At 39.2% G+C, this 21,130-nt stretch overlaps 1 protein-coding gene across 13 annotated transcripts in view; it reads right to left on the reverse strand.

The window, feature by feature from the left end:
- The window catches only part of ATF1 (activating transcription factor 1), an 88,800-nt gene that overhangs the window by 63,491 nt on the left and 4,179 nt on the right, over window positions 1-21,130 (reverse strand). For 11 of the 13 annotated variants that reach the window (XR_012017344.1, XM_072797928.1, XM_072797925.1 and 8 more), the window contains exon 2: window positions 17,199-17,297. The exons of the other annotated variants lie outside the window; for them this stretch is intronic. Coding sequence is in view for 10 of the 11 variants with exons in the window: in XM_072797928.1 (XP_072654029.1) it covers window positions 17,199-17,291 (93 nt within the window). In the remaining variant the exon portion in view is untranslated. The remainder of the gene's footprint in view (window positions 1-17,198; window positions 17,298-21,130) is intronic. 13 annotated transcript variants of the gene reach the window in all.

Genomic DNA, 21,130 nt, shown 5'->3' on the forward strand with positions numbered 1-21,130 from the left:
GAATGTTCTGGCTTTTGGTCTGATTCCTTCTGGAACCAGGCTGTTCCTGTTGAAACTGTGCTGGTTTAGGAATTTGTCTTTTTGCTCTAGAAAAAGAAAACCCTAAAAGATGGGATCCCAGTCATCAAAATGCTTTGAGGTCCCCTCTATTGTGACCCTGGCCTGATTTTATATTTATTTAAATTTTTAAATTAATTTTTTAAAAAGTTTTATTAATAGGTCATGTCTACATCCAACAAGGGGCTGGAACTCACAATTCTGAGATCAGCTGCCCCTTGATTTTATATTTAAATACTATAGTCCCTCCTCATTCCTCATGCACATTTCTAGTAGATAGACCAATTTAATCAAAAGTAATTTAGAACCTCAAATGTTCATTATGGGGAACTTCCCATCTTTCCAAACCCACTCTTCTCAAAACTGAATCAAACAGCTAAGGCTCTAAAATTGTGGAAAGTAAATGGGATGTTTTGATTCATATGCTGAAACCTCCAAATGTTATCAGGAATCTTTTTTTTTCCTTAAGATTTTATTTATTTATTCATGAGAGACACAGAGAGAGAGAGGCAGAGGGAGAAGCAGGCTCTATGCAGGGAGCCTGACGTGGGACTCGATCCTAGGTCTCCAGGATCACGCCCTGGACTGAAGGCAGTGCTAAACCACTGAGCCACCTGGGCTGCCCTGTTATCAGGAATCTAAAGTTGCTTCTCTACAAAACAATTTCGAGACTGAGGCAAACCTTTAAAGAAAGACAAAGCTTCTGAAGCCTCCTCCCCACCCCCCCTCTTCTATGCCTCAGGATTGCAGCAGCCAGAGCTCAGGCCTCACCTCTCCACTATCCATCATCCTGACCTTTTCTCTGTGTGCCCTGCTCCCCCACACTAATCCTTTCACTGAACTTCCTTTTTTCCCTGAACCTCTCCTCACTTCCCTCCTTCTCTGAGCCTATTAGACCTGTCCCTTTAAAGTTACCTTTTGAGGATCCAAATAAACCCCAAATTTCATAGGTTTCCTGGACTAAGGCTGAATTGAGAGTTATAGTTAAGGAGTTTCCTAAAGTGACAAAGGACTACCCCCATAGCTTTGCCGAAGAATTTAACAAAGTTATTCAAATTTATAGTTTCTTAGATTTATATCAATTAGTCCACATGCTTGTTTGGTGAGGGCCAAGCCAAACACTGCATGAAGCCAGTCTGATGGGAATATCCTGAAGGGGCTTTAGAGAAATAAACTAACTTTTGGCAGGATGCTAGAACACTCACTGTAAATCTCCACTGGGGGGAAAAAAAAAAATCTCCACTGAGCAACTATAGTAGCTTTTCCTAAGCCTGTTGATTGGTACAAAATTCAGGCTTGCACACAAAAGCCTGATTGAACCTGTTTATGACCATTGCAATCAACTCCAAATTGTCTTAAAAAAAAAAAAATTCTGGTCTTCCTTTAGATGTTGAATCTGACTAGGCAGTATTTAACTAATAATGGGCTGAACCAGTTCTTCCAGGATGGGAAACTATGCCTACTCCAGATTTAGTTCAAATTTAGCACACCAGCTTGCTAGTACCCCAGATGAGTCACCTGAAATAAAGACTTCAAATTCTCTACTTTTAACTCTGGCAAACGAAGGACACTAATCAACTTCCCGCCCCTGCCGTATCTGCAAAGGGGCCAGGACATTAGGAAAAAGACTGTTACCAACTTAAGTGCTACAGGGCTTTAGCACCTAGCACCCTAACCAATGTCTTCCTAATTCTCAATGACAGAGCTCTAAGAAATTACCAGAGCTCTTTACAAGCCTCCCTCTTAATTGGTTTGGAAAAACCACTCTCCGTACTGGGAGTGAATCTTTCCAACCTTATTGATATGGAAGCTATACTCTTGGTTCTCAATCCCATGGCTATAAAGCAGCCTCTGTCTCAGAGTACTAAAACATTTCAAATAGTGAAGTCTCTAATGAACCTCAACAAGTCCTGTCTTTGAACTATTCTCTCTTGTTTAGGCCCTTTGAGAGATATCCATCCTCTTTTCCCTTTGTTCCTCCACCCCTATTCATTTATCAGGCTGAGATTTCTTTTTTAAGATTTTATTTATTTATTTAATTTATCTATCTATCTATCTATCTATCTATCTATCTATCTATCTATCTATTTATTTATGAGAGGCAGAGAGAGAGAGGCAGAGACACAGGCAGAGGGAGACGCAGGCTCCATGCAGGGAGCCTGATGTGGGACTTGATCCCGGGACCCCAGGATCATGCCCTGGGCCAAAGGTGGCACTAAACTGCTGAGCCACCCAGGGATCCCCTCAGGCTGAGATTCTTAGAAAAATATTATTATGTTTTTTTAAATTTATTTATTTATTTATTTATTTATTTAATGATAGACACACAGAGAGAGAGAGAGAGAGAGAGAGAGAGAGAGGCAGAGACACAGGCAGAGGGAGAAGCAGGCTCCATGCTGGGAGCCCAATGCGGGACTGGATCCCGGGACTCCAGGATCATGCCCTGGGCCAAAGGCAGGCGCCAAACCGCTGAGCCACCCAGGGATCCCCTAGAAAAATATTATGCCAGAATTTCTCCAAAAGGGGGAAAGAATTCTAGAATTTGACAGCAGTAATCAAGATCTTTTATTTGCCCTGTCTCTGATGGCAGTATAGCAGAGTCTGGAGACACTGATTCCTGATGGGTCAATTACTTTCCTCTTTTTTCTTTTTCTTTTTTTTTTTTTTTAAGATTTTATTTACTTATTTATGAGAGACACAGAGAGAGGGGCAGAGACAGGAGAAGCAGGCTCCATGCAAGGAGCCCGATATGGGACTTGATCCTGGGACTCCAGGATCACGCCCTGAGCAGAAGGCAGACCCTCAACCGCTGAGCCACCCAGGTGTCCCTACTTTCCTCTTTATGAGCAAAATCTTCAACTGGTACTGGCAGTATCCACAGTACACCTCCCATCAAAACCTCCCCTATAGATAGATTAAAAACCCTTCAAGGCATCAAGCCTGAATCGATTACAAAACTCAGGGCCTCAATATCCCCTGCACTACTGCCTCTGATACTCCAATTCTGCCTGTGAGAAAACCCAATGGCTAAATATGATAGAGGTTTGTCCAGGACTCGTGGGAAATAAATATCATCATTACCCCTTGGCACCCTGTTGTTTCTAACTCCAATGTGCTTCTGACATTCATTCCCACCAAAAGCAAATTGTTTACTGTAATTCATCTATGTGGTGAATTTTTTTTTATTTTAAATTTTTTAAAGATTTTTTTATTTCCTCACGAGAGACACACAGAGAGAGGCAGAGACACAGGCAGAGGGAGAAGCAGGCTCCATGCAGGGAGCTCGACATGGGACTTGATTCTGGAACTTCAGGATCATGCCCTGGGCTGAAGGCGGCGCTAAACTGCTGAGCCACCCGGGATGCCCTATGTGGTGATTTTTTAGTATTTCAATTGACAAAGATAGCCTTTTTTTTTTTTTTGCTTTCACTTGGGAAAAAAACAGGAATATGTTGGGACAGCAATCCCCCAGGGTTACAAACAGGGTCCTGATTTTTCACAATTCTTAAAAGCTGATTTGGAAGATACAAAGATTTCTGCAGGCTCTGCTTTGTTACAACATGGAGATGATTAGTTTCTCTTGCTCTTCTCCAACCTCTTCCCAGGAGACAGAATCACCTGTTAAAACTTCTAGCTGTAAAGGGATATAAAATCTCCAAAAAAATTGTAGTTTGCTCAAATTCAGATTTGACACATAAGGCACCTGATCTTGGAAGAAGGTCCACATTTGGATCCAGGAAGGCATCAGGGTATCCTGAACTTTCCAATACCTAAAACTACACACCAATTACAAGGTCCTTGGACTGGCTGGCTACTGTTGAAACTGTATTCCAAACTTACTTTTTATGGCTCAATCTCTGTATGCTTTACTAAAAAATGACAAAGCTGATGCTATTATTTAGAAAGATCAAGAAACATAGCTTCTAAGACTTTAACAGGTTTGTCTTTTTTTTTTTTTTTTTTTTTAAGATTTACTTATTTGAGAGAGAGACAGAGAGAGTGAGTACGTGTGCACACAGGGGAGTTAGGCAGAGAGAGGGGGAGAGAATCCTAAGCAGACTGCACTGAGTATGGAGCTTGACACAGGGCTTGAGCTCATGGACCCTGAGATCACAACCCGAGCCAAAACCAAGAGTCGGATGCTCAACTGACTGTGCCACCCAGGCACCCCAGCTTTTGAGACTTTAAAGCCTAATAAAGGCTCTGCCCTCAGACATCCTAATTACTCCCTTTGGCAGCACGTATATCAACTTCCCTTTCTCCTCTTTTCAAGTAAGAGGGAAGGGAATGTCCTCATCTAAAAGCATGGGGACCACCATCAACTCACAGCATATTATGACCAACAACTAGACCCTGTGGTATGAGGCTGTCCCCTTTGCTTCACAGCCATTCCTGCCACTTCAAGTTAAAGCCACTGAAGAAATAACCCTAGGATCCCCTTTAGCCCTCTGTGCTCCATGCAGCAAAGGCCCTCCCAAATTCTCTTCACACACAGCACTTCTTAGTCAACTTACCCTCTATGACATTCTGCTGCCAACGGCTCCTCATAGAACTCTTTCTTGCTGCAATAACCTTAACCCTGTTAGTCTTCTCCCCTCCTTCACTGGCGAAACCCCTCCTGACTATTTAAGACTGACAGATCATCTTTTGACTCTTTGTGAAAATTTACACAAAACTCCCCTAACTACTGTAGATTTTTAATGGTTTACTGATGGTTCCTATTTACAGGATGAAAATGCTAAATATCATGCTAGGTATGCAACTACAACTACTTTTGAAGTCACTGAGGCAGCACCTTTACTGCTGGATACTCAACAGGCTGAATTATATCCCCTTACTGAGGCTAGTACACTGGCCAAGAGTAAAACTGCAAACATTTACACCCACAGTCAGTATGCCTTTGGAATGTTATGGAAACAGTGAGGTTTCCTTACTTCCAATAGGGGTAAAATTAAAAATGGCTCTTATGCCCCAAAATTTACTAGATGCCATATTTCTGCCAGCTGCTCTATATTAAGGTTCCTGGGCATTCCAGACTCAACTCCCTGAGTCCCAAAGTAAACCTTGCTGATACTGCCACCAAAAACTCAGCTCTCAAGGAAACCAACAGCCAAACCTCTGTCATGGTCCAAAAGGATGTTCTCCCAAATTATCATTTGGGAAAACTAATAAGAGATACCCAACAATTAGCCCAAGAGAGGGAAAAACAATATTGGAGATCCAGTAATTGTTCCTTTGATAGAAAGAATGCTGGTTTGGACCAAATAACAATCTGGTCCTACCAAAAGTTCTAAAGTTCCCACTTACTAGTGTGCATGCATTAAACTATTGGTCTACTGACAAAATGGTATCCTTCATGAACCAGTATTGGTGGGGAAATACTAATAAGGCTATAAAAAGCATCTATCCTCACTTGTTCTGCCTGTCTAAAGCTCCAATGAGAGGGAAACTTATTTGCACAAATGGATTTCATACAGCTTTCCCTGTCTCATGGACAAAAGTATGACAATTTAGTTATGGTTTGCATGCCTTCTTAGTGGACCGAAGCTTTTCCTTGTAGACAGGCCAGTGTTTTTTTCTGTGCCTAAAATTCTGATAGAAAAGATTATTATCTCTACCTGGAGAACTTTTCTGTGAACTTCATAGTGACTGGGAAACCCACTTTTCCAGTCGGGTGCTTCAACAAGTCTGTGCTGTTTGGCCAGTTTTACAACCCTTCATTGTGCATACCATCTTCAATCCTCCAGGTTAGTCAAACATAAATGTCACTAGTAAGACTCAACTGGCAAAATTCGCGGAGACCCTCCAAATACCCTGGATAGCAGTGCTGCTGTTAGTCCTTCCACGTTTCAGATCCACTGCCTATGAAACTCAGATTCTCCCTTTTTGAGATAGTCGCTGGACTTTAATACACTTGGCCCCTGCCTCCTCTGACCCACAGTTGATAAAAGGAGATATACTCCACTATTCTAAAGATCTAATTGCTTCTACTAAAAATAGCCATGCTGTGGTAGAGTAATCTTCACCATGAGCTCCTGAAATATGAAAACCTTAAGCGCCACACCTTGCAACCAGATTTCATCTAGGGAAAAAAACACCTCAAGAAAGACTCTTCAGGGGGATCCCTGGGTGGCTCAGCGGTTTCGCGCCTGCCTTTGGCCCAGGGCGCGATCCTGGAGTCCCGGGATCGAATCCCGCGTCGGACTCCTGGCATGGAGCCTGCTTCTCCCTCTGCCTGTGTCTCTGCCCCTCTCTCTCTCTCTCTCTCTGTATGTCTATCATAAATAAATAAAAATAAATTTAAAAAAAAAAAAGAAAGACTCTTCAACCTTGCTGGAAATGGCCTTACCACTTACTAACCCACCTTTGTGTCACCAAACTCTAAGAAACAGACTCTTGGATTCATGTGACCCATCTAAAAAGAAAATGCCAAACCCTGACTGGCCCTGCCGCTGCCTGGTGACCTGGAAGTAAAGATTTCTGGGAACTAAAGCAGACGACATCTGACAAGACAGCTTTCCCAAGATGTCTGTACCAGGCCTGTGTACCTTTTTCTCACTGTCGCTTCTTCTCATTGTGGAAAGACAATGAATGTCCTTGTCGGTATTTCCTAAACCCTTATTAAGTGTTGGGGATGGGAGGAGGGAACCTCTTCTTTTGACTATGAACTTTCAGAAACAGCATCATTGTGATCCCATGACAAATTAATTTTTCACTTGCTTCTTCTAAAAGGGTTCTGAATTCAACAAAAGTCTTTCTTTCATCTGAACTATTAACTGACTCTGGATTCTTATCCAAATTCACGGTCTCTGAATTTGCAACCTTACCACAACTCTAATACATTTGGTTCCAAATAGTTCTTTCAAGATAACAAGGCTGTTTTAAAATGTCTTTGAGGTTTTGCTGTTCTGCAAAAAGTTCATCAGCTTTTGCTTCATATTTATACCTGCAATATATCTTCCCAAATGTACTCAGTTAATTCTTTCAGTGTGTTCTTGCTATCTATATTCACTATTCTGCTTTCATGGCAGCTTTAAGTGGTGACTTCTAGGAGGCATACACAACTTCAGGTTTTTTCCCCTAAGTTGGGATAAGTGCCAATAAATATTTCTGGTTGGCTACTTTCAGATCTAGGATCTCAGTTTAGAACCATCACACAATTTGGAGTTGTCCTGTTAGTTTCTGTATTTGTTGCCTATCAAACTTTTGTAAAAATGATCTTCCCAATAAGGAAATAATCTTCAGTGCTTACCATCTTAGTAAGTATAGACTATAAGGTGGGAAGTGTCTGAGAGTTCTCCCTCATAACCTTCCTTGTTACTCAAATGTGAACTCAGCTGGTTTCCAATTGCTATGCACTTTCCATCTGATATGGGACATGACAACCAAGAAAGGTCTTTCCTGGCACTGAGGGATAAAAGGTTTCTGAATTAAGAAAACCTGACTTTTGATCAGCTATGCTTTCAGAGAAAGATCTTGATCAAAAGGGGAAAATATAAAAATAAAGGGAAACCTCACTAAAGTGGAGTTGGGAGGCCAGAGGGGTAAGCCCTACCACTCAGCCACAATTAAACTCCAAAAGAATAGTTAACAGGAACGACTCAATTACAGGCCCTAAAAGGCAAAGATGTACATTGCACCTCCTATAAGAAACTGACTAGCCCTGCAACTCACCCAATGAGAAACAATTATCACCTTGAACTTGCACTTTCCTCCAATGGACTTTCTTTCAAAATAACCACTTCCAACTCCCTCCTCCTTCTTCTCCATAAAATAACATTCCTCTCCTTTGTTTGTGGGACTTATCGTTTTTTGCCATAGCTTGCATGCCCCGAATTGCAATTTTCTGTTATTCCTGAATAAACTTTATTTTCACTGGTAAAGTAACTGACAGTTTTTTAAGGTCAACAGACCCTACAGCCATTAAGTGGGTTAAAAAGGTAATACTATGAACAGCTCTTCATTCATAAATTTGACAACTCAGAAGAAATGCATCAATTTCTTGAAAACCACAAACTACCCAAACTCAGCTATGATAAAACAGCCTGAATAGTCCTGTTAAAAAAAAAAAAAAAAAAAAAAAATCCAGGCCCCAGTTTCACTGGAGAGTTTAGTCGAACATTTAAAGGAAATCTCTTCCAGGAGAGAGAAGAGAAAGGAATATTTCCCAACTTGTTTTACGAGGCCCAAGACATTACAAAAAAAAAAAAAAAAAAAAAAAAACACAGACCAATATCTCATGAATTTAGATGCAAAATCCTCAACAAAGTATTAGCAAACAGAATCTAGTTACATAAAAAGAGAATATACCACGATGGCCCAACTGCTATTTATTTCAGGTATGCAAAGCTGCTTTGATACTTAAAAATCAATGTAATCCACCACATCACCATCAGAAGAAAAAAAAATCACGGCTGCACACCAAATGATGCAGAAGAATCTCATTTCATGATATTTTATCTCATGGAATGGAAAAACTCAAAAAACTACGAACAGAGGGAACTTTCTCAAACTCACAGAGCATTTTTTTTAAAAACCTACAGCTAAAAAAAAAAACCCCTACAGCTAACATCAGACTAACGAATGTCTTTCCTTCAAGACTGGGTAGAAAGAAAAGATGCTCATTCTTACCACTCTATTCAACATAGCTCTGTGAGTTCTTAACAGTGCAATAAGGCAAGAAAAACATGTATTGTAAATGATCGGAATAAATCTGAACTGGAATAAAACTGGAAAAAAAGCCATCTCTATCTGCAGATCACATGACTGTTTACGTAGAATATCACAAGAAATACTAAAAACAAAACTAAAGCAAAGAAAAAAATCATCACTCCTAAAACTAATGTTACAAGGTATAATAAGATCAATAAGCAAGAATCAATTACATTTCTATACCCTAACAAGTAAAATCGAAAATTAACACAGACAGTATCATTTACAACAGGTCCAAAGAAAATATGCAGTATTATTTACAATTGTTTCAAAGAAAATGAAATGCTTAGGTATAATTCTAACAAACATATACAGGATCTGTATGCTGGGAAAAACAAAATGCTATGGAAGGAAAGCAAAGGAGATTAAATAATTGAAGAGATTTACTATATTCAAGGACCGAAAGATTCACTAAGATACTGGTTCTCTTCAAACTGATATGTTGGCTTGTAGACACAAATAAGCTTATTGCAAAAATTTATATGGAAAAGGAAAGGCCCTAAAACAACTTTGAAAAAGAAGAATAAAATGGGAGTAATCTTTCTTCCAGATGTCAAGGATTACTATACATAGTAGTCAAGATAGCATGGTACTGACAGAGGGATAGCACATAGATCTATGGAACACAATAGAGAAGCAGAAATAGATGAATATGCCCGAATAATTTCTGACAAAGCTGCAAAAGTAATGCTGTAGTGTTGTAGCAGTTGTACATCCAGAGATAGCACCCCCTCCTACCCCCCACAAAAAAACTTTCAAATCTATACAAAAATTAACTTAAAATGGATCATGGACTTAAATGTAAAACACAAAACTATAAAACTTCTAGGAAGAAACAAAAAATCTTTGAAATTTAGGACTACCAGAGAATTCTTAAGACACCAAAAGTATAATACATAAAAGGAAAACTTGATAAACTGGACCTAGTCAAAATTTAAAACTTGGCTCTGTGAAAGTCTATGTTAAGTGAATGAAAAAGAAAAATCATTCTTCTACTCTTCCATGCCATCCATGCTGGAAAGATCCAAATAAACTCACCTAGATTTATTTCTAAGTTACCCTATAGGAGAATCTTTCTTTACCAAAAAGTGAAACCCAGATGACCTAGAATGTCCAAGATGTTAGATAGAGTATCTCCAGGTAAGAAAGGATTATCAAAGGCACCGATGCACACATATACATTCTTAGCTTATCCCTGGATGATCCCGGAGTTAAGTCTCCATGTCAAAAATATGAACGACATGGGGGCACCTTGCTGGCTCAGTTGGTAGAGCATGTGACTCTTGATCTTGGGGTTTTCAGTTCAAGCTCCACACTGAGGTACAGAGATTACTTAAAAATAAAACCTTAAAAAATATGAATGGCATGAAGATCAAGCTGTTTGAAAAGTGTTTTGGAGCCAAGCCTATTTGTAATTTCTTCCACTATCCTCATACTCTGCCTGCAGGCAACAAAGGACTGATGCCCACGGACTCTATAGAGTTGTAGTGAGCACTCTGATGCAACCTGCAGATCCCATTTCACTAGTAAAAGACTTATTCTCCAAACGCTGGCAGCATTCAGTTGTCAGCACTCTTTGGGATTGCCTTGGTTGATGAGTCACCTTGTCAAGGGTCACACACACCCCTTCCCAGGTCAGTCAAGATCTAATGACTGGTGCTGGGATATAAAGGCCTGGTTGGCCCCTTCCCCCTATTCTGAAGAGCTTTCTCAGCTTCCAAGTTTTATATGGGGTCAGTTGAGGCCTTCACTGAGACTGAATCACAGTCCCACTTCTACTTCTACCCAATCCTGCTTCCTTCTCTTTTCTTTACTTTTCACAAGTGATAATCCCAAGAGGACTCCCTAATAAACCTCCTGCATACTAATTTACATCTCACAGTCCACTTCCTAGGAAACCCAAATTGTGACAGAAGTCAAACTGCTGGAATTCAAATCACTTCTATTGTATGGGAGTTATAAAAGTACAGTAGGTTGACATGAGGTTTGAAGGCATTATAACATGTTGAATGCTTAGAAATGTACCAGGTACACGGTGGACACTCAATAAATGTTATTTGTTACTATTATCTTATTTTCTCTATTCAACCTGATTAAAATATATAAATTTCTCTACAATATGAGAATTACTGAAAGTTATGAGCTGGAAAAGACCTTAAAGATTGCCAAGTCTGACACTTAATACTAGATGATGAACATCAAGTCTAAATAAGTGACTTAATGTTCTTGTGTCACTAGTGACAAAATAAGGGTTCAGACCAGGTCCTCTGACTGCTTCCATCATTCTTTTCATTGAGCAAGACCGTCTGCCTCTCAATCTACATATAATTTGGAATTAAATGAAATTCAACAAGTACTAAGTCCCTCCCCTTCACCTTGCTGCCATAATTGAACTTCACCTCTTAATCTTTTTTTTTTTTTTTAAGATTTTATTTATTTATTCATGAGAGACACAGAGAGAGAGACAGAGAGGCAGAGACACAGGCAGAGGGGGAAGCAGGCTCCATGCAGGGAGCCCAATGCCGGAACTCGATCCCAGGACTCCAGGATAACGCCCTGGGCCGAAGGCAGGCACTAAATCGCTGAGCCACTCAGTGATCCCAACTTCAGCTCTTCTAAAGAAAACTGCCTCCCCTATAGTTCTCTCCTGCACTCATACCATGAGTCTACAGATAGGGTGTGCGTTTCCTTTGCTTTTCATTGGTCGTTCTAGACCAATGTCCCTTCAAAGTCCTCCCCTAGAAGCTCCCAACTTCAAGGTTCATAACAGCAGACTGTCCTTAGGGTAGTTATATTCTCTCTCACTTCTTTAAGATATTAGCAGCCAAACCAACTTATTCTAATACCACTCCAGATATGATTTGTGTGATTTCAATATGCAACATCCAGTAATCTTCTATAACCAGGCCCCTGCCTTTTACTCTCCAAAGCCCTGTCTTCCACCCTCCTCAGTTACCTGCTCCTGTTGTCATACCCTACAAGGTTTCTACACAGGGATTTTGGGGAGGACAATTCTTCCATGTCCAAGAATATCCTGCTCAATGCAAAACATTTAGCATCTCTGGTTCCTGTCCATTGAAAATCAGTGTCACCCTCCCCACCCTCAAACACACACACATTTTCAGACATCTCAGTAGGAAGTTAGTATACTCCAGTTGAGAACCACTTAATTAAATTTTATCATTGTCAATAAATGTACCTCTCCATAATCTCAAATTCAAGTATCCCTCTGATTATCACCTATTTCCAACTCATCACCTCTACTATTTTGACTTTCAACAATTCTTGGACTCCACAGGAACCTATAATCAATTCATTGAGCCTAGTATTTTTTTCCCTGCTTTTGATCCCATCAAGTCCCCACTTTCTTCCTTATATACCTTAAATTTTGTGGCCGAGCATCATAATCACTATTATTACACACAACATCAATGTCCGAACCTTTTCTTGCTCATTATAGTCCCTTAACTAAAAATCAATCCTGTTAACTCCCCTTCACTATGCTTGTAACCTGGATGCAAACTATACTTGAATCAGACTGGAGAAAAACACATAACTGAACTTAACAGTCTCACTTTAAACTCATGATCAAACCTCAAGTGGACTGTTCATGCTCTCCAGCAATCCTGTTATACATATCCCTAGTCCACTTACATTTCCTACTATCCTGGGAGACTATTTCATACTTTCTCCTCCTTCCTTATCTTCTCAAAGCATTTTATTTCTCTGAAAAACAAAGAAATTATTGAGAGAAAACTTTTGGAGTGTCTCCTCTCCAATCTTCCCACCTAACCTGTATTTACTTTCTGTGAATGATATACTGTGTTCACGTAAAATATATTTTTCCACTTATAAATTAAATCTCGTTCCCTCCTCTCCTCAAGGACATCATTCCAGAATGTCCCTCTCCTTTCCTCTATCATCAATTTTTCCCCTTTCTTTTTTTTTTTAATTTTTAATTTTTTATTTATGATAGTCACATACACAGAGAGAGAGAGAGGCAGAGACACAGGCAGAGGGAGAAGCAGGCTCCATGCACCGGGAACCCGATGTGGGATTCGATCCCGGGTCTCCAGGATCGCGCCCTGGGCCAAAGGCAGGCGCTAAACCGCTGCGCCACCCAGGGATCCCAATTTTTCCGCTTTCTACTGCATCTATCCCACTGGTATACCAACAGGCTGTTAATTCCTCCCATATTTAATAATAATAAAAGTAAAGCTTCAGGGCAGGCCGGGTGGCTCAGCAGTTCAGCACTGCCTTCAGCCCAGGGTGTGATCCTGGAGACCTGGGATTGAGTTCCAAGTTGGGCTCCCTGTGGAAAGCCTGCTTCTCCCTCTGCCTGTGTCTCTGCCTCTCTCTCTCTCTGTGTCTCTCATGAATAAATAAAATCTTAAAAAAAAAAAAAAAAAAGTAAAGTTTCAATGACCTACAACTCTCTCCCGCAACTTCATTCCTTAGCCTCCTTTGCCACCAAACTCCTCAAAGGAGTTGTCCATTCATTTTGTTGTCAATGAGTGTCTATCCTCTCCCCCCTTTTTCCATGCTCTCTTGGGCCTAATTAGATTTTTATTTCTACTCCCACTAAAATAGTTCTTGTCAAGGCTGTCAATAAACTCCATGTTGCTAAATAGTCAATTCTTGTTATTTGTGGTAGTGATACTCTATAAAGTTGCATGTACATGTAATTAGCAAATACTAAACCACTGCTCTGGGGCGGGGGGGGGGGGGGGGGGCTATGGATGGAGTTAGGTTCCTGCAAGCCTTTAGGCACATTATTTTTATCAACTGGTCAATATATAACCTTGTTTTAAGTGTTTCTGTTTAAATATACCTTTTTAAAGTATATATATTGCTAATTCATTAATACTGAACTCATGGACAGCAGCGCTACAAGACATATTTGAACAAAACTTACCTAACACATGTATTTTCTCCTCCTGGCACGCAACACTATACCTGGGAGGCCATTTTAAACAGCAAAATCACCAAACAAAAAGCACAAAAATGCAAAAAATATGCCACTAATTAGACCACACAAAAGGAACTATTTACAGTTTGGGAGCTAAAATAAGACGACTTGGTGCCTTGTTCAATGTCACCTGGAAAGGTGTAGATCAAGTGACACCAATTTTTCAACACCCTGGGCATGTCCACGAATGATCACCGAAGTGCTGGATTGATTTTGGGATTATATATAAATTTTATCAAGTAGGCAAATCTGCAAATACAGAATCCTTGAGTAGTGATGTCATTCCCATGATTATGTTGCATTTTACAGAAAAGAAATGGGATATAATTCCCTTGATTATGTTATATGGTATTATATAAGACTATTTTGGTAGGGATGCCTAGGTAGATCCCCAGTGGCTCAGCAGTTGAGCGTCTGTCTTTGGCTCAGGGCATGATCCCAGCTCTGGGGATCAAGTCCAGCATCAGGCTCCCTGCGAGAGAAGTCTGCTTCTCTCTGTCTAGGTCTCTGCGCCTCTCTGTCTCTCATGAATAAATAAATAAAATCTTTTTAAAAAACAAACAAAAAAAGAGTGTCTTGCTAGCTAACTCACTCTTACCCTCTTGCTGGACTTAACAGAGCAGGCTGCGATGCTGTGAACTGCTTATGGGGAGGGCCACATGGCAATGGATTGGAGATGACCTCTAAGATCTGAGGGTGGCCTCCAGCCAACAAAAACACTGAAGCTCTCAGTCCTGCAGCTGCAACAAAATGAATTCTGCCAACAATCTGTGTGAAGTTGGAAGTGGATTCTTCTCCAGTCTAATCCAGAGATAAGAACCCAGCCCAAGCCAATACCTTGGTTGAAACTTGAAATATCAAAGCAGAGAACCTAGCAAAGTTTCTGCTCTCACAGACACTGTGGTAACATGTGTTGTCATGAGCCATTAAATTTGTGGTAATTTGTTTTGTAGCACCGAAAACTAATACAGAGAGCATTACCAACATAACGTGCCTAAAAGCCAAATTCCTGATTGCGAATACTCCCACCAAAAGAGAAGAAAAACATATTCAAGTATTGTCCATCTTATTAGTACATGGCAACTCTATTCCTACAGTTATGCCAAAAACTGTAGGGTCTATCTTAACTTATTTTTTTCTCTAAAACCCACATCTATTTCTAAAGTAAACACTGTTGGCTCTACAACCAAATTATATCCAGAATCTAACTTTATCTCACCACCAGCACTGCTACCACCTTGGTCCAAGCCAATATCACCTCTCATGCACATCACTGTAACAGCACCCTAACTGGTTTTCCTGCTTCTACTCCACAAAGCAAACAAAATGATCCTATTAAAATATCAGATAAGGTTTTTACTCAAAACACTCCAAAGGATTCCCATCTCACCCGGATTAAAAGCCAAAAGCTCTACAGTGACATAAAAGGCCTACCTTATCTGGCACTCTCCTTCCCACCCAAAACCTCTCTATCTCGTCTTATATAATTCTCCCCTCATTCTGTCTGTCTCCCATCACACCAGCCCCTGTGCTGTTCCTTAACCATGCCAAGCATACATAGTCTCAGTGTCTTACAACTGTTAATTCATGTAAATGAAGAGTTCCTTCCACTAATGGGACTTCTCTGCCCACTTTATATAAAAAGGCAACTCCACCTGTCCTCACCAATTCCCCAACCCTCTTACTGTTTTATTGGTCCCCACAGAACATATATGAACTGATATGTTTATTTCTGTCTCCTCAAAATTAGAAGTAAATTTCCTAAGAGCTGAGACTTCTGTTTACTGCTATGTCCCTAGCTTATACTGAATGACTGAATAAATATTACTGTATTAAATGCTATTTCCTTATAATATTTAGAGTCTAATAAAGTAATCAAACCACAAGAATTTGGACATAAAGTCAGTGACATTATTTTTCTAAATCACTACAAAATTACTTACCACTTAGAAATGTACTTATTCTACACCTCACTGTAAACATGCTTCTAAGGAAACTTTGGAAACATTCACATCTAACCAAAATAACAGAACTACACACATAAGCCAAGTGAATTTAAACATTTCTGTGGAGGGCTCTATTAACAGAAAGAGAGCTGAAAGACTCCATGATTGTTTTTCCAGCACCATATGGAGAAGACACCATCATTCTACACAGATATAGCCAAATAATAAAGAAGTATGTGTCAAGCTTGAAGGATTAATTCCTTTAAGGCCCTGTTTCTCAAATTTTTTGGTTTCAAGATCCTTTTACACGTATATAAATTATTGAGGACCCCAAAGAATTTTTATTTATGTTGGCTTTTAATCTACTAGCACATTCAAAATTGAAAGAAATTTTAAAAATATTTAACAGTTCATTTTGATGTAATGTAGATCTATTACACATTAATATAAATCAAGTTTTCAATTATATAACTAAGCTTCCCCTCCCCCAAATTAGTGAAAGAATGACATTGTTTTACATTTCTGCAAATTAATGTCTGAGTTAATAAAAAATGGCTGAATTATTTTACCTGCTTTTACCTTATATATGTTGCCATATGTTGTTTTGGCTGAGATATATGAAGAGAGTCTGGTCTCATATGTAGTCGGAAAAGGGAGGGCTTTTTTTAATAGTCTTTTCAGATAATTGTGGATATTCTTTCTTTGATACCATATCAAAACTTAAACAAGCTGTAGTCTCTTAAAGATTGGTTTAATGTACAATCTTAATGTTATTATATATTCTGTTAACGTTAAAATGCTTTGGTCTACCTTGCACTCTGAATGAATCTTATACCCAAGTAAGATTTTGTAGCACAATTTTGTAACTAAAAAGTCTATAACTACTGGGAAACTGTCAGGCTCATAATGGTGAATACAAGTTTTCCAAATTCTAGTTTTTGTTTGAAAGTTCAAGTCTTATCACTGGTAACAAATACAGTCAGCTGTTTTCCTTGAAGTGGGTCAGGTACATGGATCAGACCATTTGAAATTTATAAAATATCAGTTCTGTAATATACAAACCTATCAATTTAAATGCTCTAACATACAGGCCTAGTTTCCAGTTCAGCAAAAAGATTTCCTATATATCCACAATAAATCTACTGAACTAAAGATGGTTTGCCCTTTCTTTTTTTTTTTTTACCCCCACTCTTAAGATGGTTTGCCTCTTGAAACTATTTGTTTCAAATTAGCTCAGAGAGACAAATAATTTTTCATTTTTCTTATGCAGCAACAAAATCAGTCTGAAAAAAGTCTAAATCATTTACCATATAAAATGAAATCCACAAGTTTTTAAAAGTATTTAATATTAAAATAATATTAAATATACTTTTTATAAAAGAAAACTGAATGATTGCAACAGGATGCTTAAATCAAATCCACCTTCCTTTCATACATACACAGTTCTTTTTGCTTGATTCCTTTTCACAAAATATTCCTAATTAGCTCAATATTTTGGCTGGTTCCTGCCTTACCTGTTGAGCAATATGAGAAATATGAGCTCCCTGAACTGTTGAACCAGGTTGCGGTGCTGCCTCTGAAGTGTTACTCTTGTGGGAATCTTCCATAATCAACTATAAGGGAAAAAAAGTCAGTTAAAAGATGCTTTCTAACTTCATTTTCGAGAAATCCTAAGATATTTTTCTTAACACATGTACTTTTTCAGAGGAACAAGACAAAGTTTTTCTCTGCTACGGGCTGAGCTCATTTTATCCAAACTCAGTATGTTCTGATGTTGTTCTGTGTAGAGATCTAATTGTAAAGATCTCAAGAAATGGCAAATAAAAAGCACTACAAAATATGTATAATTTACTGCATAGTTTTATAAAAATTGGCAATTTGGTTGCCTCTGTGGAAGAGAATTGGTAACTATGGAACATAGGTAGTAAGGACTTTTCCTTGCGTATTCTTTTACATTTTAAAAATTCTGATCAGGCAGCCCTGGTGGCTCAGCGGTTTAGCGCCACCTTCAGCCCAGGGTGTGATCCTGGAGACCTAGGATCGAGTCCCAAGTCTGGCTCCCTGCATGGAGCCTGCTTCTCCCTCTGCCTGTGTCTCTGCCCCTCTCTCTCTCTCATGAATGAATGAATAAATAAAATCTTTTAAAAAAATAAAATAAAAATAAAAATTCTGATCTGCATGAACATGTTATAATTTAATAAATGGTGTATGTATGTATATATATAAAGTTATGACTAAATTTTCAAATGTTATCTCACTCAAAAGTATGATAGTCTTCCCATCCATGGACACAAACATTCTTCTCTAGTCTAGGAAGGTTTCTAATAACACATACAGTTCTACATAGAGAAATCATTGAGTAAAAGCTGAACTAACTAAATAAGTACAATTATACCTAAAGATGTTCTAAACAACTAGATGATCTAGATATCAACTGTACGATATGTAGACTGGGTAAAAATAAGAATAAATGACTTATAAGAGATGGAATGTCAAGTAGGAGGACAACCACTTAGAAAAAGAATGCTAGGGATCCCTGGGTGGCGCAGCGGTTTAGTGCCTGCCTTTGGCCCAGGGCGCGATCCTGGAGACCCGGGATCGAATCCCACGTCAGGCTCCCTGCATGGAGCCTGCTTCTCCCTCTGCCTATGTCTCTGCCTCTCTCTCAGTGACTATCATAAATAAATAAAATTTAAAAAAATATTAAAAAAAAGAAAAAGAATGCTAAAAGACTTGGGTAGGATTTAAGGTTTTTATGATTACATAAAAACCTTAAAGACAAAAAGAAAAAAGGGGACTGGGCAGCAAGCATGAAAAGATGCTCAATATCTAATCATTAGGGAATGCAAATCTCAACTACAATGAGAGAGATCATCTCAACACCCATTAGGATGGCTAATATTTAAAAAAAATTAACAGAAAATGAGTATTGGTGAAGATGTGGAAAATTGGAACATCTGAGTACTATAGTTGGGGATGCAAAAATGATGTAGCCACTATGGGAAACAGGTAGCTACTCAAAAAATTAAAGATAGAAAGAATTACCATATGATCCAGAAATCCCACATCTAGGTATTTATTCAAAGAAACTGAGAGCAGGGTCTTAAAGATATATTTACACACCCATGTGCACAGCAACATTATTCGTAATAGCCAAAAGGTGGTATCAACGCAAGTGTGCATAGAGATGAATGGATAAACAAAATGTGGTATATACATACAATGGAATATTATTCAACCTTAAAAATAAAATTGTGACATATGTTACATAATTGAACTCTGAGAACATTATGCTAAATGAAGTAAGCCAGCCACAGTAAGACAAATACTGGGGACACGTGGGTGGCTCAGCAGTTGAGCGTCTGCCTTCGGCTCAGGGCGTGATCCCGGGAGTCCCAGGATCAAGTTCTGCATCAGGCTCCCTCCATGGAACCTGCTTCTCCCTCTGCCTATGTCTCTGCCTCTGTGTCTCTCATGAACAAATAAATAAAATCTTAAAAAAAAAAAAAAAGACAAATACTGTATGATTTCACTTACATAAGTACCTAGAATAGTTAAACCCATAGAAACAGGAAGTAGAATGGTTGCTAGGAGCTGAAAGGACGGGGGAAACAGGGAGTTGTTTAATGGGTATAAAAAAGTATTGTAGATTGGCTCTTCAACAATCTCATACATTTAGCACTACTGAATTGTATACTTAGAAATGGTTAAGATATAACATTTTATGTTATGTGTATGGTATTACAATTGCAAGAATTTTTAGAGGTGGGAGGGCAACTAGGTACTTGCCCTTTACTTACCATCACTGACTTAACCGTGAAGTTTAAGTCAACATATTTCCCCCCCTCCTTTTTTTTTGGAGATCAGAAAACAGAAATGCATTTTTAACATCTAGATTAAAGCGACTGTTCTTAGCCACCGAGAAAAGGTGTTACTGCCTGAAACATAGAGTGCTTTTAATTTTTTTTCCCTCCATGTCATTAGCCTTTTTAAAAAAGATTTTGAGAGAGAGTGTGCACGCAAAAGAGAATACAAGCAGGGTAGAGGACAGAGGGGGAGAGAGAGAAGCAGACTCAGTGGATGGAGAGCCTGATGTGAGGCTCCAACCCAGGATCCTGGGATCATGACCCAAGCTGAAGGCAGACACTTAACTGACTGAAGTTCTCTTTCACAGCTTGTAAAAAGTTGTAAACAAGGACGCCTGGGTGGCTGTCTGTTAAACGTCTGACTTTGGCTCAGGTCATGATTTCAGGGTCCTGGGATCTAGCCTCACACTGAGCTCTGCACTCAGCAGGGAGTCTTCTTGTCCCTTTTCCTCTCCCTTGGCCCCTCTCCCCACTAGTGCTCTCTCTCAAATAAGTAAAATCTTAAAAAAAAAAAAAAAAAAATGTTGTAGGAGTGCTTGGGTGGCTCAGTCAGTTAAGCATCTGCCTTTGGCTCAGGTCAAGATCTTAGAGTCCTGGGACTGAGCTCTGCATTGGGCTCCCTACTCAGCCGGGAGCCTGCTCCTCTCTCTCAAATAAAATCTTAAAAAGAAGGGCCGCCTGGGTGGCTCAGTGGTTGAGCATATGCCTTCGGCTCAGCATATGATCCCGGAGTCCTGGGATGGAGTCCCACATCGGGCTCCCTGCATGGAGCCTGCTTCTCTCTCTGCCTCTCTTTCTCAGTCTATGTCTCTCATGAGTAAATAAATCTTTAAAAATATATATATATTTTTAAAAGATTTTATTTAGAGAGAGTGACAAAGTGTTTGTGTGAGCAGGGGGAAGGGCAGAGAGAGAGGGTGAGAAAGAATCTTTAAGCAGACTCCCCTTTGAGTGCAGAACCCGATGTGGGGGCTTGCCCTCGACCTAAGCCAAAATCAGGTCAAGATCAGTCAGACGCTTGATCAACTGAGCCACCCAGGTGTCCCAGTCTATAAAATTTCTTAATATAAATTCCATTTCCATCACGTGGATGTAAATATCTTTCCAATGACTTAACTATGATTATTTTAAAACTTCGAATTTCAACAAATTTACCTAATGCTTCCTATGTTGTTTCTTCAAACTGCTTGTAAGCTTACATATAGTCCCTTCTTTAGGAAGAGCCCAGTGATTTTTAATCTCCACTAATACACGTGTAATCCCATAGACTAAACATACAGACAGCACCAAACTCAGAATTCTGTATTTTCTACATACTGTCTGTGTTGAAAGTGCCTTTTAAAAAAGATTTTAAGTAATCTCTATACCCAACATGGAGCTCGAATTTACAACCCCAAAACCAGGAGTCATACATTCTATCGACTGAGACAGCTGGGTGGCTAAAAATGCCTTTTTAACACTCCATTTCAGAAGATATATTATAATGTAAAAAAGAAAAAAAAATATAGTGCTAAAACACTGAAAGAAACTATAAAAGGTTTTTTAAAACCTCATTAAATTACTGGAAATGATACTTTTGT

The sequence above is a fragment of the Canis lupus genome, chromosome 25 (assembly GCF_048164855.1).
Source record: "Canis lupus baileyi chromosome 25, mCanLup2.hap1, whole genome shotgun sequence".
NCBI lineage: Eukaryota > Metazoa > Chordata > Mammalia > Carnivora > Canidae > Canis > Canis lupus.